At 50.7% G+C, this 24749-nt stretch overlaps 9 protein-coding genes across 9 annotated transcripts; 6 read left to right on the top strand and 3 right to left on the bottom strand.

Moving 5' to 3' along the window:
* Positions 1-441: 441 nt before the first annotated feature.
* LRP88_09352 (Zn(II)2Cys6 transcription factor domain-containing protein) lies at positions 442-1188 on the top strand (the record flags this gene model as incomplete). The annotated part of the gene is made up of 1 exon (XM_083245838.1): positions 442-1188. One exon carries the CDS (start codon positions 442-444, stop codon positions 1186-1188), a length of 747 nt encoding a protein of 248 aa, XP_083096951.1.
* A 1167-nt stretch (positions 1189-2355) lies between these two features.
* On the bottom strand, positions 2356-3606 carry LRP88_09351 (uncharacterized protein; the record flags this gene model as incomplete). The annotated part of the gene is made up of 2 exons (XM_083245837.1): positions 2356-3157; positions 3215-3606. The coding sequence occupies 2 exons, from the start codon at positions 3604-3606 to the stop codon at positions 2356-2358; spliced, it is 1194 nt and encodes a 397-aa protein (XP_083096950.1).
* A 778-nt stretch (positions 3607-4384) lies between these two features.
* On the top strand, positions 4385-6168 carry LRP88_09350 (cytochrome P450; the record flags this gene model as incomplete). The annotated part of the gene is made up of 3 exons (XM_083245836.1): positions 4385-4606; positions 4706-5499; positions 5550-6168. The coding sequence occupies 3 exons, from the start codon at positions 4385-4387 to the stop codon at positions 6166-6168; spliced, it is 1635 nt and encodes a 544-aa protein (XP_083096949.1).
* A 2591-nt stretch (positions 6169-8759) lies between these two features.
* Positions 8760-9408, top strand: LRP88_09349 (uncharacterized protein; the record flags this gene model as incomplete). Its single annotated transcript, XM_083245835.1, has 2 exons — positions 8760-8815; positions 8865-9408. 2 exons carry the CDS (start codon positions 8760-8762, stop codon positions 9406-9408), a joined length of 600 nt encoding a protein of 199 aa, XP_083096948.1.
* A 193-nt stretch (positions 9409-9601) lies between these two features.
* LRP88_09348 (uncharacterized protein) lies at positions 9602-11402 on the bottom strand (the record flags this gene model as incomplete). Its single annotated transcript, XM_083245834.1, has 2 exons — positions 9602-11262; positions 11318-11402. The coding sequence occupies 2 exons, from the start codon at positions 11400-11402 to the stop codon at positions 9602-9604; spliced, it is 1746 nt and encodes a 581-aa protein (XP_083096947.1).
* A 1988-nt stretch (positions 11403-13390) lies between these two features.
* On the bottom strand, positions 13391-16086 carry LRP88_09347 (glycoside hydrolase family 2 protein; the record flags this gene model as incomplete). The annotated part of the gene is made up of 3 exons (XM_083245833.1): positions 13391-14466; positions 14519-15897; positions 15956-16086. 3 exons carry the CDS (start codon positions 16084-16086, stop codon positions 13391-13393), a joined length of 2586 nt encoding a protein of 861 aa, XP_083096946.1.
* Positions 16087-16437: 351 nt separating this feature from the next.
* Positions 16438-18012, top strand: LRP88_09346 (FMN-dependent alpha-hydroxy acid dehydrogenase family protein; the record flags this gene model as incomplete). The annotated part of the gene is made up of 6 exons (XM_083245832.1): positions 16438-16456; positions 16507-16569; positions 16654-17466; positions 17521-17826; positions 17878-17955; positions 18008-18012. The coding sequence occupies 6 exons, from the start codon at positions 16438-16440 to the stop codon at positions 18010-18012; spliced, it is 1284 nt and encodes a 427-aa protein (XP_083096945.1).
* Positions 18013-18721: 709 nt separating this feature from the next.
* Positions 18722-20580, top strand: LRP88_09345 (general substrate transporter; the record flags this gene model as incomplete). The annotated part of the gene is made up of 7 exons (XM_083245831.1): positions 18722-18833; positions 18892-18986; positions 19054-19320; positions 19380-19531; positions 19589-19834; positions 19888-20323; positions 20380-20580. The coding sequence occupies 7 exons, from the start codon at positions 18722-18724 to the stop codon at positions 20578-20580; spliced, it is 1509 nt and encodes a 502-aa protein (XP_083096944.1).
* Positions 20581-20901: 321 nt separating this feature from the next.
* On the top strand, positions 20902-23078 carry LRP88_09344 (fungal specific transcription factor domain-containing protein; the record flags this gene model as incomplete). The annotated part of the gene is made up of 2 exons (XM_083245830.1): positions 20902-20987; positions 21203-23078. The coding sequence occupies 2 exons, from the start codon at positions 20902-20904 to the stop codon at positions 23076-23078; spliced, it is 1962 nt and encodes a 653-aa protein (XP_083096943.1).
* Positions 23079-24749: the final 1671 nt, after the last annotated feature.

Below are 24749 nucleotides of genomic sequence, written 5' to 3'. Positions count from 1 at the left end.
TCACATTTGTACGACTAACAGCAGTTGCATTATATATCATTACTTGGTGTGTCTGGATGAGCTTGCTTTACTTTGGTTCCTGTTCTCTCTACTCGAATGGACTCTTGGTAATGGAGTTCACGACCTCAATTTCGGGCGCTGCCGAGGTCCAAATCCAAACCAAGAGAAGATTCGCAAGCTAAACTGGAATCAGGTTGGTCGTTGTGACTGCTTGCGTCATTGGTTCATTGAGGTTCTCGGCATGTCGATCCTGGCCAGGACCCCTGTCGACGCTATTGATCTCCCTTGTCGCTGTCGCCAGTTGTCTCCTCTTTTCCCCAGATTCAACAATCTCTCCGACTCCGTTCTCCGCAATCTGCATCGTCCGCGGGTCCCAGTACCGAGATTCTTGAACTCTCCGCCTCCGCCTCCGCACTCTGACATCAGTATCGCCAGTTCGACATGGTCTTCCCAGGTCGCTTCAGCACGGGCTGTTTGCGCTGTCGCCAGCGCAAGGTGAAGGTGAGGAAACCTCTGCCATGCGTAGAATCTGTTGCGCAAAGACTGATAATATCTCTCATCAAGTGTGACGAAGCCAAACCCACGTGTCGGAGATGCTACAACTACGGCAAGCCCTGCCTCGGATACACTGATCAGTTTCACTTTCGACATTCCTCTACACAGAAGCCCGGGCTCGAGAAAGCTTCACCGACCGCGTCGAGCCCTCAGGCTTCTGAGGCGACTGGGGGAAGCGTCTCACCCAAGTTTCGCAGGCGAGTCAAGGATGTCACTGCAGGGACTGACAACCAACTTCCCCGGGCCATCATTCGACAGCCGGCGCAATCGCACGATAACGTATCTCTGTCTTACTTCGTCCGTCGTTTTGTATCGCCCGATGAAGGCGATGGGTTCCCCGGCCACTTTACCTTTCTCCCCGACCTCTACGATCACTACAAGCATGGCCTGCTCGAAACAGCCACCCTCAGCGTCGCTCAAATGGCGGCATATAACCAGTTTGGAGGGGAGGAACTTCGGACACACTCGTTTAGGAATTATGGCCGCGCCATTCGAAGCTTGCAAGAGAGCATCCAGACTGATAGTCAAGCCATTGATGACAAAGTGATTGCGACTATTCTGTTGCTATGCACCTTCAAGGCACGTGCTATTCTTATCCGCCCACTTGTTGGACTTGTCGCTGACTGGAAATAGGACATCAGTGGAGAGGGCCTCGGTGATCCAAAGGAACATGCCCCAGGGCTTTTTTATCTGCTAGAGAAGCGAGGGCCATGCCAGATTGGCACGAGGAGGGGAGCTGAGCTTTTTCTTCTGGCTCATCTACGGCTGGTAAGTAGACGCATTATCTTGCTTAAACCGATTATTGGCTAACCGGGATGCGATGACAGCAAATCTACTCCTTCCTACATGAAGACGATACGTACACCGACCCCGGTGCTATAGCTACAGTCATGGGGCTTTTTGATCCTCTCCTTCGGGCATTATCCATGATGTCAAGGACCCTGTCACTCCGACATCGCCTGTCAAAACTCATGGAGTATGCCGCACAGAAGAAGGAGGAGGATGATCATTGGCCACACGCCGAGAACAGGACTGAGCCCGAAGACGAGGAACTCTTATTGCAAGAATGTTTTGAAATGCTCGACCAATTTCACGTCTGGGATCAGGAGGCTCCGTCGTATTGGCACAGCACCTTTGAAGGCCGAGCCGCGCCAACCGTGCTCGGCGAAATGGGGTCAAGGATGACGTACTGCGACTCTGAGACAGCTTGTATCATCATCCTGATTCGCTCGGCGCTCCTCATATTATTATTAACAATGTTGGCATACCACAGTCAACTGCAGTTGGTTCAAGAGACAGAGGATAACTCTCACCATGACCTCTGGGCCGAGTGTATCCCAATCCTAGAGTCAGACGTAAGGAGAGCTATCGACGACATGTTAACGAGTGTTCCATTTGCCCTAGGCGATGTCGATCCAACTGGACGGCCGGCCACCATGCTTTATGATGGAGCAGCGGCAATTGTTATCGTCCACTCCATCAGACTAGTGTCGCATTGCGCTTATGCAACAACAGCCCAGCTCCAGAAGGCGAGCGAGATTCTGACCAGAATGAACTCGACGATAGGCATTAGGTCTGCAGTCGGATTTGATGAGGGAAGTTACAGTGACTCTAGGTGGGCCCAAGAGCAAGAAATCCTTCGCCCGCTGGCGTCTTCATTGATGTTGCAATGTCGAACACTGGATGAGGCTGAGACTGGTCTTGTACATCTGGCTTAATTTGGCTATTGTTTGTTATCTTTGGCACAGATTCAATGAATTGAAAGATACCAGTTTCGTCTTTGACTGGATTGAGGGGATCTCACTCCTCCTTCTGATACCAACTACTCTCCTCCAGCCTGCCCAGGATGATATCATCTCTCTCCCAAAGAATCATCAGGGCTGGAAAGATCGGGCCACCGATCAACCCCCAAAGCGCTGCCTTGAGGCCTCGAGCCATAGCACTTGAAGATCCACTCACAATGCTTAGCTGGTAGCTGGCCCAGATAACCATGGAAGCACAGGTGCAGTAGACATCCCACCTTAGGAACGACACGACAATCTCCCTTGAACTTGTCACTGACAAAGGCGGATCTAGAAGCGCTAGAGTAGGGGGATTCGTGAGCGAGGTGAGAGCCAAGATGTGATATCCTGACACTTCTGGGATCAGATCTGAAGTACGTGACGTGAAGATAATTCCCACCACCATCAAATGCACGGCCATGGTAAGGGAAGCAATAAAGGTGTATGCCCGGCCCAGTGCCTTCCTGCACTCTTTGGGTTTGATTTGGGCAGTATTGTTGGATCTCCCGCGTCTGCTTCTGCAAAAGAGGCGTGAAACAGTTTGGATTGCGGTTTGGTACAAGGGAAAGGGTTGCCAGAGAGCAACGGCAATGAACTTTGCTTTCGGAGAGAGGTCCTTCAGGAGTGGTAGACAGAGCCCGATCGTTGGCAGAACGTAGGATATGACCGTAGACACAGGTAGAAGAGCCAGATCAAATGGGTCCGCAAGGATCGAAGATGGCTCCAACGTCGGAGAGGAGAGCAGCAGTTGAAGCATCAAGTAGATTGGGGCGATGATGGTGATAGTGACACCTTGGAAAATAATGCCAAAGGTTCCGGTCCTGCATGACAGTCAGAACTCAATCGGCATTTCTCAACAGTCCATCTTCAACACGTACCAACTTAATATAGTGCCTCGGTTTCCGACCCTCAAACCTTCAAGCGCCATAAGGTACCATGCAGCGCCAAACTGTGCGGCCAGGTACCCAAAAGCAAGCAAGGCATCCATGTCGATTCCGTTCAGGTTGGGGTCACTCCTCAACCCCTGAGAGAAGAACTCGAGGAGGACTTGGATCAAAGAATCGATATGGATAATACCAGTGTAGCGGTTTGAAAGTGACCCGACAGACTCGGACATGTCCAGAACACACTGCTGTGAAGGGGAAGCAGGTTCGGCGATGCAAACACGCAGGGCATCGAAAAAGCCATGATAGTATGACGTAAACATGCTGCCGTAGCCTCCAAGGAGAGCGCAGCCTAAGAGAAGGCAAAGTGTGATCTTAGAGGCCATATCAAGAAATTGGGCTCAGAGTGCTGTGTGAGATACTGGCAAAGGCTTGTGAAAGAAGAACAGAGTCGATTCTGCCTAAGACAATTTTTAAGGATTTTTGTCTCATGTAATTCCGGACTTGCAGACTGTTTCCCTCATTCTTTCTCGTCGTTCTGTAAATACGGATGTGCACTCGGCCCTGTCAAGTCCCCGAAGCCGTCGGGGTAAAGTCGACACCAGCCATTTTCGGCCTAGATTGCGAAATTCTCCGTCTCGAGGTTGAAGGGAAATCATTGGACAACTGAAAATATGTAGAGAACATGTGAATGCATAGAGCACGTGAAAAACGAATTGATTGCTTAAACTAGACATGTCCGGCTTCAACAGAACTGTCTCTTCAAGGCCTCCACTCTCCATGACGTTGTCGTGGACTATTCGCATTCTAAACCCGATTTGGATCCCTCTTGCGACCTGCATTAGCTCCGGCCTTGGAGCTTGGAGTGGTTGGTCGCGTGCCACGACTGCCGATCGCCGTCAAGACCTGGTGGCATACAGCGGTACCTGTCAACTCCGAAGGCTGCCTTGGCTATCCCTGCACCTGCTGCAATAGCTTACGACGTATTCACATGGAAATCAGATGCAACTTTTACTTGCATAATGTGTTGAGGTTTAAACCTTGCATTCGTTGTATAGCTTGTCTTCTTTATTTAGGTTGGTCGACACTCTTTCAACTGGGGCTATTTATCCTATTCATCAACCATCAAGCTCGTTATACAACCATTACTGCATCTTCTTCAACATGACTGTTGTATCTAAGCTCCTGAGTTTCCCGAACCTCACATTGGCTGCAATAGTCGAGTCCCTGCTTGTCATCAAGTTGTTCCCAAACTACTATAGCTCCCAAAGCCATGTGGCCGCTGTGGCGACTATTCTGTGCGTCAACTATGCCTTCGGAATCTTCTTCTGGGCGCTTTTGTATCCGGTTCTCTTCAGTCCTCTCCGCCGCATCCCTGGCCCAAGAGTAAGTAACTCAACCCTTCTATCCCGGTTGTTGCAATTTGACCCACGTGTCTGTTCTCTTTGTAAAACAACATTTCATTCTGACTCTTATGCCCTCTAGGCGTACTTGAGTGCTGCTCATAGAGCCCTCGTTGTTAAAGGCAGACCCTCGGGTGACCTTTTCCTGGATATCGTGGAACAGTATCCTCGTCAAGACCTCATTGCGCTCAACGCACTCCGAAACCAGATATTTGTCACCAATCCTCGCCTGTTAGCCGACGTCCTCGTTCATCGATGTTATGACTTTGCCAAACCGTCAAGGATCAGCTCTTTTTTGCGACACATCCTTGGTGACGGCCTCATCATTGTTGAAGGCGACCAGCACAAGTTCCTCCGCAAGAACACCACGCCTGCATTCCACTTTCGACAGATCAAGAACCTATACCCGATGATGTGGAACAAGGCCGAAATTCTGACAAGAACACTGAATCAGGAGATTTCCACTACGCGATCACCGATCATCGAGCTGAGCACTTGGGCAAGCAAAGTCACGCTTGACATTATCGGTATCGCTGGCCTGGGTCGAAAGTTTGACGCCGTGGAGAAGAAGCAGGATCCGCTTGCCGGTATCTACGAAGAACTTCTGGAGCCCGACCGTGAAAAGCTCATCTTCGCCATGATGGCTTTGGCTCTTGGCCTCCCTTTCGTTCGTCTCATCCCATGGAAGATGAATGATCTTTTCAATCACTTGACTGGTTCATTGAACAACATCTGCCGACCAATGATTCAAGAGAAGAGGGTCGCCATCACAGAAAAAGAGGATGACCACTTCGATGTTCTGTCGCTTCTCATAAAAACCAACAACTTTTCTGATGAGGCTTTGAAAGATCAGCTCTTGACTTTCCTAGCTGCCGGGTAAGCAATTCTCCCCTTTTTTTCCTGTGCCTGCTCTTACACGCTCCCAGACACGAAACAACTGCATCCGCTCTCACGTGGGCGTGTTACCTACTCACCAAGCACCCGGAAATCCAGCAAAAGCTGAGAGACGAAATTAACGAGGCCTTGCCTCAAGATGTTGATAGCGATCCGACAATTGACCTCGCCGGCATTCTAGAGCCGCTTCCCTATCTGAATGGCATCATGCACGAGACGTTACGCCTCTACCCGACAGTACCTCTCACCATGAGACAAGCTCTTTGCGATACGCGAATCGGCGATCAATTCATCCCCGAAGGAACCGATATCATCATTTCGATCTGGTACATTAATCGGTCACCCGAGATTTGGGGTCCAGATGCAGGACAATTCCGCCCGGAACGTTGGATCACTGAAGAGGGGAAACCGAATCAGAATGGAGGCTCCAGTAGCAACTACGACTTCGAGACCTTTTTGCATGGGCCACGAAGCTGCATTGGACAAGGGTTTGCAAAGGCCGAGATGCGTTGCCTTCTGGCTGCTATGGTGCGGGCCTTCTCGTGGACTCTGGCGATGGATGATGGGCTAGTGTTGCCCAGAGGGGTCATCACCATCAAGCCAGAGAGTGGGATGTATCTGAAACTGACACCGTTGAAACCGTCGACTTGATTAGCTTTTAAAGACATAACTCTATATACGATGCTTATTTGACTGATGTAACATTCGGATCGATCCAACACCTCCAGTGTTTCGGGTCTCGTCCTACGTCTTGACTGCAGTTTCCTCCTTTCAACAGCCATAAAACCCAGACTAGCATTAAAGACTTGTGGTCGAGCTAGTAGCAGCAAATGTAGAGGATGATGCGTAAAGCCAGCATCGCAATTGCCCCGATACCCATGGCTTTATTAGCGCTCCGGCTTGCTCTCAACATTTTGCTTCCGGAATGTTGGTTTTTCTCCCTGCTTCGCATTGTTTAGCAAAGAATCGCCAAATTCATAGGCGACTTACCAATCGAGGAAATGGCGTGAATTTGTAATGTTCTTCGTTGATGCTCAATTTGCCTTCGAATCGATGAAGTCTCATAAGCCCGCCCATACTATACATTAATATGCATGCTGTCTTGTCATACCACGTGATGTTTGACATCAATCTGCTCACGTCGTCAATGTCGACGTGCAGGTTTGTCAGAAGCAGAAGAAGTTCCAACCACGGCGTGAGAAACTCCGTGTCACCATCGTACGTTGACCGGTAGCCATGTCTTTGAATTGTTGAGCGGACACCGACCTGGAGCATTTCGTTGACGTGGCTAACGAATTTCTCATTATCTGGAGTCCTTAGGATCTCCTCCGAGCATGTAAGCATATATTCGGTAACCTCATAGAGGATCCATAAGCGTGCTTCAAACGGAGGGTAGTACCACGCGAATCCGGCGTTTCGAATGATCCCAGAAATGGTTTGTAGCATCTGTCGGAAGTAAAGCTCCTCTATGCGGCGGCGAGGATGCTGGGGAAGGCATGCCCAGTCGGTCCAGACATATGACCAGGTTTGTAGTCTCAGATCTTGTTGGAGAGGTTGCAGATAATCGCCTGCGGGGTCAGGGTGTTCTTTTGTCTGCCAGAAATGACTGACAAAGAAGCATTCACTCCTCGTGACAAAGCCGTCAGAAGCAGGCAAAAGAACGTAGTCATCGAGATGATCACGACTCTATTTTCGCATCGTCTTTTGTGACAGAAATGCTTCTCTTCGCTAACAAAACCAAAACACCACAGGCTTTGATCCTTCCGCCAGAAACTCATCCAGACTAGCCGATCTTTGAAGACAGTCCCTGGCCCAGGTGAGGCTTTCTTGGTCGGGATGATGTCAAGCCTTCACGCTGCGGCGGACCAGTGACTTCCAGGCAACAGAAGATTCACCGCTTCTAGGAGGTGTTTTATTAAGAGACGACATTATATTGGCGAAATAGATTGATAATTCCTATAAGATGAAGAGTTCGAGGTATTGAATAATAAGCGGAGAACCTAAGCCTTCGCAGCCCAATTTAGCGCCCAACCTGGCATATCCAATCAATCAATACTCAGGCTAGGCAGGGAGAACGACTAAAGGCCTAATGCCAGTCTAGGAAGACAGCGATGCACATCGCTGCAGAGATTAAGGATAAAATGCTAGTATATCATATGCTCCTTTATTATGTTCTTTATTACAGTTAAAGCCCAGTCCTTGATGGGATAACTAAGCAAATAGATAGCATATAGTCCTATCGCTCATAGCAGCGACATATTTGCCATAGGCAAGTTTAAGGAAATGCCCTGATTGATTAAGAGTCTTCTGGCTCAGTTATCCCATGCAGGGCCGGGCTTCAGCTCTATCAAAAGACACAATTCTAATTCGTTTAAGGTAGTTCATAGAAGCCTGGCTTTGGTCAAGCTACTTCTATAAATAGGGGCATCTGACCCCCCTTGAATTCTGACCTCCCCCCGGTTGTTGGAGAAAGGTTAGATGCTCCGATTAGCCTCGAGTAGCTGAATGTGTCGAGGTTTAATAGCTAAATGAAGTAATCTGTGGTCCAGGGGGGGTCAGAATCTAAGGAGGGTCAGAGGTGCCCCTGTTTGTCTTGATTTCCAACGCTCAAATTTCCATGACGGTGCAATAGTCTAACCACCTGGATCCATCCCGTTTTGCCTCGCCTTTCTCCAACGGTTGATTCCGGTCTCGGGTCGCCAGCCAAGTCTAGACCTCACACAAATAATGCATCTGGCTCATGAGATTGTTCCATCCAAGCAACTGCCGTTCGGGTCGTCGCCCCTTCAAGGAGCTGTCCGATGTTCCTGAAATGCTTGGCTGGGAGCAGGCTAGATCCCTCCCATGCTACGCGCCGTCTGGGGAAGCTGTGAAACAGGATGTGACAATCGTGAGAAAACCTGTAACAGACACTCATGAGAAATACAGTCAGCGAAAATTCTTTTTTTGTCCCCGCCCTGACACGGGTGACGTGACATCGCGTGTGGCCAAGATCCGTAGAAACCTGCCTTAAACGGAAGCGTCTAAGCTGGCAACCCAGGGGTATGAGCGATGGTTATAACGCAGTTTTAAGAGTCTCAACAGTTGCGTAGTAGAGTACATAAGGGCTGGCTGTCGTCGCGATTGAAAAGACTCGAAATTCTAACCATCAATCACTGTGTGCTTGAGCTTGTTCATTTCTTCGATACCTATTTATATCTGCTGGCAGATTTCTTATTTTTTTCCTCCTCTTGATGTTCAAAATGAAGGTCCTTGTTCCTCTGTCCTTTCTTATTGCAGGCGCCTTTGCGCAGGACGGGTACGAATTACGAACCCTCTCAAGATGACACGTACTAACAGGTATCCAGTTGCGGCTTTCCTGATGGACCCGACTGTGTATCGCTGGGCGAGGGCGCGAATGGGCTAGAGCAGTTTGCTGATGACGGGTGCTGTCTACTCCCCATCCGATGTGGCAATGGTGATGGCGGTGAGAGGTGTGAGAGGGTTGCCGTGGCTGGGAACAACAACAATAACAACGCTGGCAACAACAATGCGGGGAACAACAACAACGCCGGGAACAACAACAACAATGCTGGCAACGGTAATGCTGGTAATGCTGCCGACGACGAAAACTGCGGCTTCCCCAACGGCCCCGACTGCGAATCACTCGGCGAAGGCGCCAACGGCCTGGAACAGTTCGCTGACGACGGCTGCTGTCTCCTCCCCTTCCGCTGTGGAAACGGTGACGGCGGCGAGCGATGCGAACGTGTGCCCGTGGCTTCCAACAACAAGGTCCGCTCCCTCCGTGTTCTTCGTACTCGCAACCGCGAATCTAAGAAGGACCTCCGTGCACGAGACGAGAAACGTAGGATGCATATGCGTCCTCGCTTCCACGGACCTAGGGACTCTTAAGCGAAGGACAGCAATTGCATGCCCGACTCTTGCAAAACAAGCGTCACCTTCTATACGGATCATATCACAAGCGGCAATCAACACAATCATGATTAGAATTGACTATCGGGCAGCAAATCCAATGACTAGCTAGACTAATCAAACCTTCATTACATCAAGTGCTCATTGAGGCGGCCCAATGAGACTTTCAGTCTCAAGCCGGGAGTTCAGCCCTCGCCGTTCTGGCTGGCAACTCGACCTTCCCTGAATCAGGCAGCTCCCCAGCCTGCACCGTTTCTGTGACGTCCATTTTGCTCTCATCTTTCTCTATATTCACAGGAGTTGGGTTGGAATTCCCATCAAGTTCCGCCTTTTGGAACCCTAAGTCAACGTTTGGTGTCGCCTCGGGTGCTTTCTGTGCTTTCTTCTTGCGATAAAGTAACCAGGCGCCAAGCACCAGCGCCAAGGCCACGATGGAAACACCAACTCCAATGCCCGCCTTCGCTCCAGTTGAGAGACCTCCTCCCCCTTCTCCATTGGAGCTGTCTCCGGAGCTCGAGCCCTCTTGGCCTCCGGTGTCATCGCCACTGTCGCTACCATCATCTTTACCGGACCCCCAAGCTTCCAGCTGAGCTTCATCCGTGGGCGTGCTGGGCTTCCGCTCCGTCTCAGGCTTGGTGTGGTTGCCAACGCACTTGTACGAGCCCTGGACAATATTGTTCAGAAAGTGTTCGTCAAACCATGAACAGTCCATCGTGTCATCCCCGACAAGATAGAAATCTCCCGTCACCGTCTCCATGCTGAAGAACTCGACGTTGGTAAAGGGCCCCGTCATGTTGATCTTGTCCGCCGTCTTAAGGAGGTTCGCCGTCACATTGCGTAGGCGTGGGTTCGCGTGGATTTCGAGGTCTTTAACGTAGTCGAGACGCGGCAGCCAGAGGTCATTCAGAGCAACGTTGTCGTCGATGCCGAGGGTACAGTTCGCTGTCTCGAGGCGCGGGAGGTAGAGCTCTGAGAATAGATTTGATGTGAAGTTCAACTTCCCGAAGAACCTCCAGTCGCCGTGGACTTGCTTCAGCTTGGGAAGGCTGATGTCGATCAAGTCCTGGAAGACGCCGCCTGTGCCCATGGCAGAGATCATGGAGGATTCGTGGCTGCGATTTCCGAGAAACTCCAGCTCTGGAAGGGAGACCACTGCATCGCGGCCATTGTTTTGGATTTGCACAAAGCTCGCATTCGTGAGTGGCATTGAAATGTTGTCGAGATCTGGGTTGGAAAATATTTTGATGGCATATCTGGCATGCTCAAGGCTCTCGAGCTGTACCTGCTTCAGTCCTTTGTTGCCCTTCACGACCACATACCCGACCCGGTCAGCTGAGGACGTCAGATAGCTGCCCGACAAGAAGTCAATGTCGGTCACTTGGAGAAACCACACGTAGGTAGCGTTCACGTAGAGATCAGAAGCTTGCATCATGTCATCCCCATGGACAATAAAGGAGTCCGTCACATTCAGCTCCGGAGCCGTGTCCAGCAACACTCGGGCCCAAGGTCCGTAGACGCCGATGGAGTAGGCTCTCTGCAAGGCGTGCAGCGACACGTTCAGCCACCCATAAGGCCGATCGGCTTCTGAAGGGCCATAGACGAGGAACCCTTCAGTGATGTTCTTGAGGGTCGAGCTGTAGATGGTGGTGCCGTCTTGAACGCCAAGGGAGTTGTCGAATTTCAGTTCGCCATCAATTTTCTCAATGCCTGTCAGGTTAACGAAATCCGTGAGGTTGGCGATTTCCAGGTCGCCGGTATACGTTGCGCAAGCCTCCGCTATGCTGGAGACCTGGGTCGTTTCCGTGAGCGTCAAGGGATCCTCGGCGGAGCAGGCTGCGGCGAATGTTAGTGATGGAAGGCGAACGGTGCGTCAGCTCAGGGTACTTACCTGCCCTGGCAGATGTGGTGAGCCCGGAGAGCAGCAGTGCAAGCCCCAGCCAGACCGCAGTCCGCGTAGGGTTGCTTGCAGTCATTGTCGTCAAAGTTCGCCCGCTTGGGTAGCTGAGCAAGATGTGGGAGAATGAACAAGACGCGCCGCTGCAGCCGAGGAGCTGAAGGGGGGCCCTCTGCTTTGTGTCCCAGGGATGGGCCCTTCAGCATGCTTGAGTCTGCCTTCTCTATATTATTTATGCTTATTTCAGAACGTGGCGTTCGCGGCTGAAGCGGCAGGGACCTATGCAGATAATACCCATTCTTCGGTCTGTCAGCGATTGCTCTATGATAGCATGGCATGAAATGCGAAAGAAAAGCGGTATAGATTACAGGATATCGAAACTATCATTCTCGGTAATTTTGTGATTGAACATACGCTCGTAATTCCTTTCCGGTTATCATCAATCCTCCAAGAGTCCGTTATGCAGTTATGAACCCGTTGCTGGCGGCAGATGCTGGGTCGCCTTGGCATCTCTAAACTATCGAATGAGGCGCTCCACGATGCCTTTTTCGGTGAAGACTAGGCGAAATTAGAACGGCTGAAAATAAGATTGTATGTGACATCAGTGTTAAGGCTCGAGGTACCGGGCAACATTGCGACCCCTAGTGGGCGCGTTCTCCTTTGGTGCAAGGTCCAGCTGTCTTAACAGACACTGCTCCACACTGGTCTCGATCGCATTCTTATCTTGCACGTACTCACCCCCACTGTTAAAGTACCATCTGCCACCCCAGCAAATCTGCACAGGATTGTGTTAATCCCTTATCCCAGATCTGGTGGGAAAAGAAGACACTGACTATGATTGGTCCAGATCCCTGCTTAGTACCCTGTGGCAGTCCCCACGCAAGCAAGCAGATCTGGGCGTGCCTCTTGGGGTTTGCACCTCTGTTTGAGTGCGACCGCCTCAGTAAAGCTACACACCAGAGTTCTACAAGTTGAATATTCCGTACAATATGTTTTGCTATCATGAGATAGGCAGAACGATTCAACCCCATTTTGTGGTTGCTCTGAATCATATTGCAGTACAATCGTCTCGTAAATCAGCCCACTCGCATGGGCCTGGGAGGCATGACGCTCTCTAGGGTAGCCATGGCGCCCAAAACCATGACGAAAAGCCTGGCGTGAAGAGAGCGAGACAACCCTGACTCAATGCACTCAAGATTTCACAATGATGCTACAATCAAACCACCTGAGCGCATTCTATTTTACCTTGTGTTAATCAAGAACTAGACAATGCATCCGATCAATGGTATAGGCCCTGATCTTTTCGCGACAAAACATAAAGTGTGGAGCCCTGCGAGACCGAAGGTCATCCCTGTTACCAGGTTGTGCATCTGACATCTTCATCCCGTGAGGCGTAGCCGTCAAGGAAATCACGTGACCATACCCATTGAAAAAGTGAAGCCATTCCCACCTTATCGGCGCTTTCGCGGCTCTTGGTTTTTGGCGTTTTCTCATATTCGTTGCTAGGCCGCCACCCAGCCTCGCACTTTCGTTCAGTAAATGGATCATATGTGTGATTCCACGAATTTTGTCACGAAAAGATTAGGGTTATATACTTCCGTCAAAACAATAGCCGTTCGGGTCATCGTCAACGAACTGCTGCCCATTCCTGAATGCTATGCGCTAGTAGGGGAAGCTGTGAAACAAGAGGTGACACTCGTGGGAACACCTAAAACAGACACTTAATGAAAATCCTATGTACAATTTTTGATGAGAAAAGAGGCTGGAGATCCAAGTGATGAGTATTCTAGCACCAGAGCCAGGGTGGGTGAGCCATGACATTGAGGTCGTCCACACAGAGAGCGAAATGTCAATAATGTTGGCGTGTGTTCTCAGTTGCTTATGGCCAAGAATGCGCAACTCCCGAACGAATTGTTAGAAGTCTCTGCCCAGGCCAACATTCCCAGCGTTTCTAGTATTGTCAACGCCTCTCCTTGGCCCAGGCAACGGCAAGGGAGGAACCCGGCTTTGCTTCACGGCGACGAGGTTTAATAGACTTGTGTGTGTGTGTGTGTGTGACTTAGGTATCTAGAGCCTAGGTTTGCACTTTCCTTCACCAACCATCGCCCCGATATACGTCCATTCAAGGTCCTCTGCTGTTCCAACTGTTCTACTCAACTGAATAACATGGTTTTCCCCAGGCATGATGTCAAAGCCGTTGTCACTGAGCTTTATACCCTCCCTCTCCGCCAGCACAAATCCCTTGACTGGCAGGTCTGCTGACACTGCAACTTGGTCTCTGGATGGCGAAACCTCGACTTTCACCTTTCGATTCGAGAGGTCGAGGTACTTAAGGGGTTGCGGCCACGCCGTGTCTGTGGCAACAACCTGGCCGCCAATACTGATGGTGGCGTAGATAATGAAGGGTTCGTGCTGGTCTGGCCCTTGATAATCCGGTTGGTTGAACGGTGCGATGTGTTTGTTCTGGAAAATCTCGGTTGTGCCGTTGGGCTTTGCCGAGATTTGAGTAGTGATATCCTCGACGATAGGCTGCCCTGATCGGATCGATAGGAACTTGACAGTCACATCTACCTCAACAGGGTCTTGACGAGAACTCGATATCCACAGATCGAACTTATCCGTGTTCGTCACTGTGGTATCGGCGTGGCCTGAGGTCCACTCTGGGCACTTACGAGCGATACCAACGTCTAGAGGCCTCAGAGCTCGTGAGATGGCGTAGAAAGCTGGCTTCTTCACCAGATAGTAGTCGACGATCGCCCATGACATGGTCGGCCAGCAGTCATTAAGTTGCCACACAAGCACGCCGCCACACTTGCGCGCTCCAGCGTCTCCCCACATCCTTCTCCAGGACTTGTATGCATACCGCATTGTTTCTGCCTGAAGAATCTGGGTGATGTGGGTGAAGGCGCATAGCCCTTGCGGAACCCGGAAGTTCTCGGCAACATATGTCAGAAGACGGCGCTCATGGTCAATGGCTTTGTTGCGGAAATCCATCATCGCAGAGCCTGGATACTGTTGCGCCGGGTCCGTGATGACCCGGCGAATGGACTCGACATGAGGATACGCCTCCATTCCGAATTCGCTGATGAAACGACCTGCAAGTTGGGCCGAGTCCTGGTATCTGTGCATTTGGCCATGCCAGACTACATTGCGTTAGAGACCAGACGAGAAATAGACAGGTTTGCCAACACTTACTATCCCACTGATGGATGTCGCCAACCGAAGGGTCGCTTGAGATTCGGCCATCGCCCCAGGGACTCCCTGGGTGATATATGCAAGACGGGTCCTCCTCCTGCACCAACTTTGGCAACAGATACTCGTAGATGTATCTAGCTGGGAATGTCGATTTCAGCCATGAGTTCGGATCGGTGTCTTCCGGTCGATACTCAAGCTTGTACCTCTCTTGGACCTGATAGTCTTCATTGTTTCCGGCCCAGATGACTACCGAGGGATGCGATCTAAGCCGCCTGATATTCTGTCTTGCCTCCTCTTCAATCGATTTGAGGAATGAGGGATAAACAGGATAACTGGCGCATGCAAATGCGAAATCATGCCAGATCAGAACTCCTAAAGAGTCACATGCGTCCAGGAAGGCGTCATCCTCATAGATGCCACCGCCCCATACACGGATCATGATCTGATTGGACTCTACCGCAAGCTTGACCCATTCCACATAACGATCGTTGGATATCTGTGAGAGATAACTGTCGCCAGGGATCCAGCATGAGCCGCCGGCGAAGGTGTCGATGCCATTGATGCGGAAGTAGAACGACTTGCCGAAGTCGTCTTGTTCCTGCACCAACTCAACATGACGAAACCCAATATCCTTGGATCTGGCATCGAGCTTTTGGTCTTGGCGAAAGAGTTCTGCGATCAACTGATAGCGGGTCTGCGGCCCGTAGCCATGAGGATACCATAACAAAGGTTGATCAAGCTGAAACGCAATCTTGACCAGCCCATCTTCTGCAACTCGGCACTCCTGCTGGAAGGTTGTCTTGTCTTGGTGCAGTAATGTGAGAACGACCTTGTCACCCGATTTGCTGCCCCCAACTCGCGCAAACAAGTGTCCAGAGCAAGACATGTAGTCCTCGGAGAGGTGGTACTGCGCCCACACGTCTTCAATTCTCGCAACGTACTGCTCCAGGAGAACCGGACGCCAGGGTCCCGCTGTCATCAGGATAGGACCCCAGTCCCAGCCCCAGTTGTATTGAGCCTTGCGTACAGCGACGCGGCTTGCTTCGGTTTGGCGGACGTGAAAGACGTGCTCTGGATGTTGGTGGATGAGCTCCCGGCCACGGACCAAGGCCGACTGGAAGAGGATCTGTAGCTCATTCTCTTGGTCCGGGCGGAGCAGATGGGATATCTGCACTCTATGGGCGATATGCATGTTGTCCGATTCCAAGATTTTGGATCCATTCAGAGTAACAGTTGCGAAGGTATCAAGCCCTTGAAAGACGAGAGCCGTTGTCATGCCTTCTGAAGGAGTTGCGTTGAACCGGATGCGGTAGATCCAGTCCTTCTCCCCAATCCATTGCACTTTCAGCTCATTGGCATCAACGAAGGGATCGGGAATTCTACCCAAGATTAGCATTACATGACGCAGGAAATTTTGAGGTTACCGGGGATGCAAACACTTTGTTGGCGAGGAGATCGATGTGAACTTGGCTGGGAACCTGAGCCACAGGAAGCCAAGGCTCTTCGGACTGGTCATCTCGCTGCTTCAGCGACCAACCAGTCGTCAACTCCCGAGTCGACCGTTCCATGCTAGAAGGAGTAATGCTACCGAGACTTCCGTCAGAGAATGGATGATTTGGGTTACTTCAAGGGCAGAAAGCGTCCCCAGATGGCTTCTTATTTACTAATTTATTCTCTTTACTCAAGGCGGTGATTGAATCCCCGTCTTGTTCGGTTTGTGGAGTCACAACCACTCGGCCCGATGACTGTTATTTCCGCCATCCAAAAATGGCACGGAACTCCAAAGTCCCGGAGCCTTTTCGGGAGCGGGGTCAACATGCTTCCAGTGGATGGGATGGGCGCATCCAACACAAAACGAACGCGGAGCAGGCCGAAGACCAGAGGGTGATTTGGCAAACAACACCGGTGGGCTAGTTACCATGTTCTCGTTTTCAGACCGTAAGTAAGCCGCCATGGAGCAATGCATGATTGGCTTACCAGACTTCCAGTTCAGAACCATCGAAATGAGGACGATTGCTGGATTGCGATCCACGGCAAGGTCTACAATGCAAGTTCCACCGCACCACTTATCCAGTGCATTTCTTGAATTTTCTCTTTCCTAACCTATTGAGATTGCTAGGTTACAAGCTTTTTAGGCGCCCATCCGGGTGGAAAGGCCATCATTCTTCGACACGCCGGAACTGACGCAACAAATGCCTTTGAAGAGGTTCACCCAATCGAGCTTCTTGATGAATACCTGACTGCTGAGCATCTCGTTGGCGAACTGGATTCCGGAGCGAGAAACAAGACGAAAATCGAGCAGACGACTGCCCAGTCGCCGCCCATGGCAACAATACTGAGCATCGACGAGATGGAGCGTTTGGCCCTCGAGCGCCTGAGCCCCAAGGCCTTGGCATACTACGCATCTGGCACAGACGACGAGATCACAAAGATCGCCAACGGGACCATCTTCAAGTCCATTCTCCTACGGCCGCGAGTCTTCATTGATTGTACCAATTGCTCGTTATCAACAACTCTTTTGGGCAACCGCGTCGGAATGCCGATATTTGTCAGCCCAGCAGCCATGGCCAAGTTGGCTCATCCTTCGGGAGAAGTTGGAATCGCCAAGGCTTGTTCAAAAATCAACGCCCTCCAGATTATCAGCAAAAACGCATCTATCTCTGTGGCTGATATTGTACAGGCAGGCCCAAATGCTGTCTTTGGCTGGCAGCTCTATGTCCTCAAGGATATCAAGGCCACTGAGAGGACACTGGCCCAGATCAGGGCCATCCCTCAGATCAAGTTCATCGTCTTGACTCTAGATGCTCCCTTTCCAGGGAAACGGGAAGCAGATGAACGTTACAAGGCCACCGAGCCTCCGCGGGCTTGGGGAACCGAGTCTGCCCTAACCTGGCATAAGACATTGGCATGGCTGACGACACAGACCGATCTTCCCATCGTGCTGAAAGGTACCTACTCTCTTGTGTAGAATCTTATTCAAGAGGCGCTGACACATTTCAAAGGCATCCATACCCATGAGGATGCCTTCATAGCATCTAAATTCTCGGCTGTCAAGGGCATCATTCTATCAAACCATGGTGGCAGGGCTCTCGATACCGCCAACACTCCTATCCAAGTTTTGCTCGAAATTAGAAAGTTTTGCCCTCAGATTATGAGTCAAGTGGAGATCTGGATTGATGGCGGCATCAAGCGAGGCTCGGACGTGGTCAAGGCCCTGGCTCTGGGCGCCAAAGGAGTTGGGCTTGGGCGAGCGGCTCTCTACGGCTTAGCGGTCGGCGGAGAGGATGGGGTCTCCAGATCTCTTCAAAGTATGTTTCCATCTCATAAAGCTGCAGCAAAGGTACTTACTAGCAACCCAGTTCTTGCAGATGAGACCATCACCACCATGAGGTTGCTCGGTGCTTCTTGCGTCAGTGAACTTCGGCCGCAGCATGTAAGTTTGCCTGTATGAGTCAAATTATGTTGGGTTCGACTGACACCCTGTTCCAGGTTAACAGTGCTGCACTGAACTCCCAATTGTACGACGGGCCAGCGGGGTTTGAGGAAGCCGAGTCTGTTTTTAGGTCTAGACTGTAGATTCTGTAGCTGGAGTTGCCCTTCATTACCTCTTGCGTAATTCTATACAATGGCATATGGTGTACCACCTCCGTTTCAAGAGTTCATGCTATTCAATCCCTGGGACAAACGCTATGGGCGAGAGAAAAATCTTGTCATACTTTCACTCCGTCAAAAACCACAGGGTTTTATCAGGTAGGGAAGAAGGCATGTGCCGAGGTAGCATTCTTTGCGCAATTCAAGGCGCCCCCAACCGTCTTGACTCGTTAGAGGGACGACTTTTTAGTTTCCCCCGAATATGGGCCCATGGGAATGGCCCATCTCCACATCCTCCTGACTCGCCATCCCATCTTAGACGAAGATTCAAATTTCCGTGCGACGCTTTCGTCCTAGCGTTGGTGTTTGGCGGGGAATCCCCATGGGGTTCGGAAAGGCGTCCGCTGCGACGTTGACGCTATAAGAACCCGCATGCCTTCAAGTCTGTTTGAACAAGATCAGCAGAGCCAGCCCATCACGCAAAAGCTCGCCTAGTATCCATTTTCTTCCACCAACATCCTCGCAACAGGTTAACAGTTGGGAAACATGGACAAGGCGACGGAAGACTCTGCCCTTCATGAGGTTGAGAAGATGGAGAACCCGGCAAACACGATGACGACCTACGCCAACATTATGGCTAAGAACAAACCGAACCCCCGAGGCCCCGGCTACATCAAATTGTATGTCCTCGCCTCGGTCGTTTTCTTGTGTTCGACCATGAACGGTAAGCTGATACCCACCATCAACGAACGACTCTTGGAAAACCCTGACACATATGCCAGGATTTGACAGTTCTTTGATGGGCTCCATCAACGCGCTACCCAACTACACCGACTATTTCGGCCTACCCGAGAATGGCAATGCCAGTACTGGTATCGTGTTTGCCATCTTCCAGGTATGACCTCACACGAATCAGTGATAACACACGTTAATTCATCTCCTAGATCGGTCAAATGTGTGGGGCGCTCTTCATCTGGATGACCGACTGGTACGGACGAACCTGGCACATCTTCTTCGGCTGTCTTGGTGTGTGCATCGGTACCATCGTAACGTCTCTGTCGACGACACTCCCCATGTTCATCGCGGGGAGGTTTCTCCTGTCTTTCTTTGCCACATGTGCACATACTGCAGCTCCTTTGTACCTAGTCGAGCTCGCGCCGGCAGCGTACCGCGGAACGATTGCAGGAATGTACAATACTTTCTACAATGTTGTAGGTTTTGCCTATGTACTGCTCTCTGGAAGTACTTTGCTAATTACTGGTTATTATAGGGCTCTGTGTTTGCGACTTCATCAGTGTATGCTTGTCACAAATATCTCGCCCACAAAGGTGACATTGACTGGAGGCTTCCACTTTGGCTTCAAATGGTCTGCCCAGGGTTGGTTGTTCTTCTGATCAAATTTTACCCCGAGTCTCCCAGATGGTAAGCAGCGGTTTATGCGGCGTACGAGTTCTCTTTGTCTCCTGACCTTGACCGCAGGCTGGTTGCTAAAGGCCGCCACGACGAAGCCAAGACTATTCTTGCTAAATATCACACAAACGGCGATATCGACCACCCGCTCGTTGCCCTCGAAATGACAGAGATGGTATCTGCTGTCGATACAGAGCACGAAGCTTCTTGGAAAGACCTGTTTGATCTTCGCGTTCTTGTCGAGTCCCGGTCCAGTCGCTACCGACTGATGCTCAATGTCGCTTTCTCTTGGTTTGGTCAATTCAGTGGGAACAAGTACACAACGCTGTCCTTGTAAGAAATGGGCAACCTGCTAACTGTCCTCTCAGCATCGTCTCATACTATCTCCCCATCATGCTTAACGGCATCGGCATCACCGATACTGATACCAAGCTGATTCTCAACATCGTGTACGCTGTCGTTGGCTGGACTGCTTCCATCGTGGGCTCTCGGCTTCACGATGTTGTCGGTCGTCGCAAGATGCTCATTACCGCCACAGCTGGTATGACGGTATGCCTTGCAATTGTCGCAGGCTGTGCGGCGGGATACACAAAATACGGAAATAAGCCCGCGTCAACCGTCAGCATTGTCTTCATCTTCATGTTTGGTGCCATTTTTGCCTGCGGCTTTACTCCGATGCAGCCCATCTACCCTGCCGAAGTCGTCAGCAACAAAATGCGAGCAAAGGCCATGGGCACCTTCAAATTGACCGCAGGGGCAGCTGGGTTTCTTAACACGTTTGTTGGCCCAATCGCTCTCTCTAGTGTACGTAAAGCCCTTTCGTCTTGATTCTCGGATGCTAATCGGGCTCTGCCGTCTAGATCGGGTACTGGTTTTATGTCTTCTTTGTGTTCTGGGACACTTTTGAAATGACATTCATGTATTTTTTCTTCGTTGAGACCAAGGGCTCAACTTTAGAGGAGCTTGATGTCATATTCGAGGCAAAGAATCCGCGAAAGGCCAGTGTTGAAGCCGCAAAGGCCCGGAAACGGATCATTCAGCAGGGACGGGGCTCGGCCTAGACCCGTACCGTCACGAGCAATCTGGTAACGGGTTGCAAACAAGGTTGTGTAGTAAGAGGCAGCGTATCATGGGTATTATGGCAAATCATTTCTATTCTTTTTTATGATCGCTAGGACATTGCCATAATCTCCAAGGATGATGACGCTTTAGGAAGCGTTGACGTTACCGTGTAAATAGGCTAGTGGGAAATATTATTCTTCCGTTCCATTTGACGCGGGTGCTACAACAGCCCACTTTCCCCAGCTCTCCAAAGTATCGTTAACTTCAACCTTTTCTCGCTGCAAAATGCCCATACACCACATCACACCCATCAATTGATCATGTTTCATACGTTTCAAAGCCAGACTGGAGATGATCCTTTGCCACCAGGTGTCGAGCCGGAACCCCCTGTGCGAAAAGTCAACAGGTCATGCTCCGAATGCACCCGCCGGAAGGTAAAATGTGATGGCGGCCACCCTTGTTCGAGTTGCAGATACTACAAAGTCTCCGAAGATTGCGTTTATAGACAACGAAGTAAACGCCAAGCCACGAGTAAGAGGTATCGCGCCCCATTCTCCAAGACCAGTTGTGTGGTATTCGGAAAACTGAGTCGCTGACCCTCGTCACTCTATAACGTTTCAGTGCTCTGGACAAGGCCACGGAAACGCTTCGACGTCAAGCCGGTGTTCTCCAACTACTCTTTCCCAATCACGGGCTTGATGAATTGGTGGACAAAGATCGAGCTGATCTCATCCAGCTCATATCGCCAAAACCAACACGGGACCAAGTCAACGAAGAGAGAACATTACAATCACCCGACCCACTACCCACGACCGGATCATCTGGGATCTCAGGGGACATTGAAGATGTACCAAGCTCGCCCGAGGACTTGAGCATCGGGGAGTCAGGCGAGGAGGAGAGGCATTGGCATGAGTCAGCTCAGGATCCCGCGACCATCGCAGCCAGCGATGACATCAACGCCCTCAGCCTCGCTGGTGACCGACATCGGCGCTCATATCTAGGAATTACATCTGTGAGCGCAGTGCTGAAATCTTTGTTTCGCCTTTGTCCAACTGCGAAGGATCTTGCTGTCGAACAATCCCAGACCTGGCCCGGCGCTCCGCAAGATGAGACTCGACCGCTCTTACTGAACCGTACGCCTGGTGCCCTCGCGGCACCCGATTCTCTGCGCGAGCAACGCTATATCGGCTTCTACTTTGAACACATTCATGCTATTACACCTCTAGTCGACGAGGAATCGTTTAGGAGCACTTTCGCCACTGGTGACGGACAAAGCCCGGCGTGGCTTGGTCTCTGTAATATGGTCCTCACCCTAGGCTCCATTGCCTCCGGAAGCGACAATGCACATATCCACTACTACAACCGAGCTCGCTCGTACCTCGATCTCGACTCGCTTGGTTCCGGGAACCTGGAGAGTCTGCAGGCGCTGTGCCTACTTGGCGGATACTACCTCCATTATCGCAACTCGCCTAACATGGCGTATGCAATCTTGGGTGCTGCGCAGCGCTTAGCCATCGCCCTGGGTTTGCACAGAGAGTCTCCGATCCGTGCGGACCACAAAGACTCTGAAGCAGGTCAACGTTATGTGGCTCGGATAGAGACTCGACGGCGAACATGGTGGAGCCTTTACTGTCTCGATACGTGGGCTAGCATGACCCTGGGTCGCCCAACCTGTGGACGATGGGATACCAATACCATGAACACATTGCCACCGACGCTTCTGGGGCCCGATGATCACTGTGCAGTATCCCTTAGAGAGAGCTCACGGATGTGCCATATCTGCAACCGTCTTCAAGACCGATTTGCCCAGTCTACGCGAATCGATACCCACGAAGCACAGGCTCTAGACTCCGAACTACAGAGCTGGTACGACTCGCTACCCGCCATACTCAAGGACACAACCGATGCCCCTCCTCGCATCACCGTCGCACGCGAGTTCCTGCGTAACAGATATTATAGTGTTCGCATGATCCTATCTCGATGCTTTCTTCTGTATCGCGCCCACGAAGATATGAAAAGGCACATTCCTAACCCGGCAGAGAACCAAATGGTCGACATGTGCAGAGCAGTTGCAGCAGAAGCTATCGATGCTATTGCACTTCATTGGGTTCCGAATCGAATCCAAGTATGGAACTCGGCTTGGTACCTGTTTCAAGCATGCTTAGTTCCCCTCCTCTCCATCGCCATGGAGACATCATCCAACTCTGCAGACTCTGAGCCGGAAATCGTCATGGCCTGGCGCGCAATGTTGAACAAAGCATTAGAAGTTTTTGTAGACATGAAGCCATGGATGCGGGCTTCTGACCGCACTCCGGATATCGTGGCTGTCCTCTTCCAGGCTGTGTCGCAGGGTGCTGAGGGAACCATTCGGACGCCATCGGTGACTGACGCAGGAGCACATGTTTTTGGATGGGCCGACGAACAGTGGACAGAGATGGATTGGAGTTTGTTTCTTGGCGACGAGGATATTTCTCACAATTTGTTTTCCTTTACATAAAAAGACAGCTCCAAGGGTGTATTTAGTTCCTTGTTCCTGAATCATAGTTAACCTTGAAACACTTGACGCCAGGGTTAAGCGTGAGCATATAGGCAAGACTTGGTCACTCTGGCTTAGTAAATTTTCTAGCCCTAAACTAAACAACCACTGATGATGGGAGTGCGAGGTCAATATTATCAAGGCAGTAACCCTTTCCCAGATCTAATGAACCCGTCATCCTTTCAGTTGAGCACAGCCGTCTTCCCATCCAAGCTCATGGCTGCCAATTTGGCCCTCGTGGGATCCATTCAATTGTTAATGTAAGCAGGCCCTAGAATAATATATCCCTGTGCATCGATTTCCTGTTTTCAAAGAAGCACCAGCACCGTCGCGCTCTTGATGATGGAGATAGTGTCACTCTCAGCCATGGCAACAGGACCCGAGCCGATCGCACCGTGACTATATGATTTTCTTAAGTTCCTCCCTCGTCCGCAAAGTAACCCTTATTATTATTATATATCAAGAGTTTAAATATGTGTGTCTTATTATGATTCTCACTAGTTAGCTAGGCGAAGGAATTGGAGCCTGTATGAGGTCCCGGCTGCCTGAAGCCACACCACAGCCGCCGTAGGCGGTCATGGGCTTCCTTCAACATTGTATAACACTTTGGTTTCCTATCACTGGCGAAGATGGACGGAAAATCTCATCTCTACGGGGAGATTACCCTCGAGCAACCCAAATCCAAATGCAATCCATGGTCTAGGCTCGCCATTCAGAGCCTGGGGTTGCTTGGCTTCGTTTACTTGCTCAGGAGTTACTCGGCCAATAGCGCCAATACGCCAGACACGCTCGATTACCCAGGAGAGTCAATTCTGTGGAAACCATACGCATTAATCATCAAACATAAGTTAGAGTGTGGGGAGATTGACGTTCCTATAGATCAATTTGATCCGGCCCGATCATCCAGCAAGACTTTCCAAATCCCATTGCTGCGCCTTCAAGGAAAAAATGCTATGCAGAATTTGATTGTAAACCCTGGCGGCCCTGGTGGCAGCGGAATCAATTTTATTTATCGCAAGGGAGCACTCCTCAAACACACTGTCAGTGAGAATTTCCACATCTTGTCCTTTGATCCGCGAGGCATCAACTCATCACGGCCTCTAGCCTCATGTTACCTGAGCATCGAGGTTCGTGAAAGGCAATCGACGGGCTGAATAAAGACGTCATCAGAGACAGTGGAAAACAATATGCCTGGACTCAAAACTAGATCAAGGCATGCGAGGAAAATATGTGCGAGCACGGTAAGTACATCAACACGCCGCAAACTGTGGCAGACATAGATATGATCTTGGACGCGGTCGGCAACAAGGACATGGTCTACTGGGGATTTAGTTACGGAACCTTACTCGGACACACATATATATCGCTTTTCCCTGAGCGCTCCCACCGCGTCATTATAGATGGCGTGGTTAACTGAATTTAGTGGTACGAGGAACACATTCTTAAAGACGACTTCATTGATATATAAAACGTTCTCGACGGATTCTTTAACAAGTACATCAAGTCGGCCAACAGGTGCGCTCCATCGGGCCTTGCTAGTTCTAATGAAGAATTACAGTGCAAAGTCGTCACCTTCTAGCAAGGACCTGACGAAGAACCGCCCCCTGTCTCTATCAATGCTACTACCTACGG

This window comes from Fusarium phalaenopsidis (genome assembly GCF_050370095.1).
Source record: "Fusarium phalaenopsidis strain FUZ10S chromosome Unknown contig_32304, whole genome shotgun sequence".
In the NCBI taxonomy this organism is placed as follows: Eukaryota; Fungi; Ascomycota; class Sordariomycetes; order Hypocreales; family Nectriaceae; genus Fusarium; species Fusarium phalaenopsidis.
This window is presented reverse-complemented; position numbering and strand designations above follow the sequence as displayed.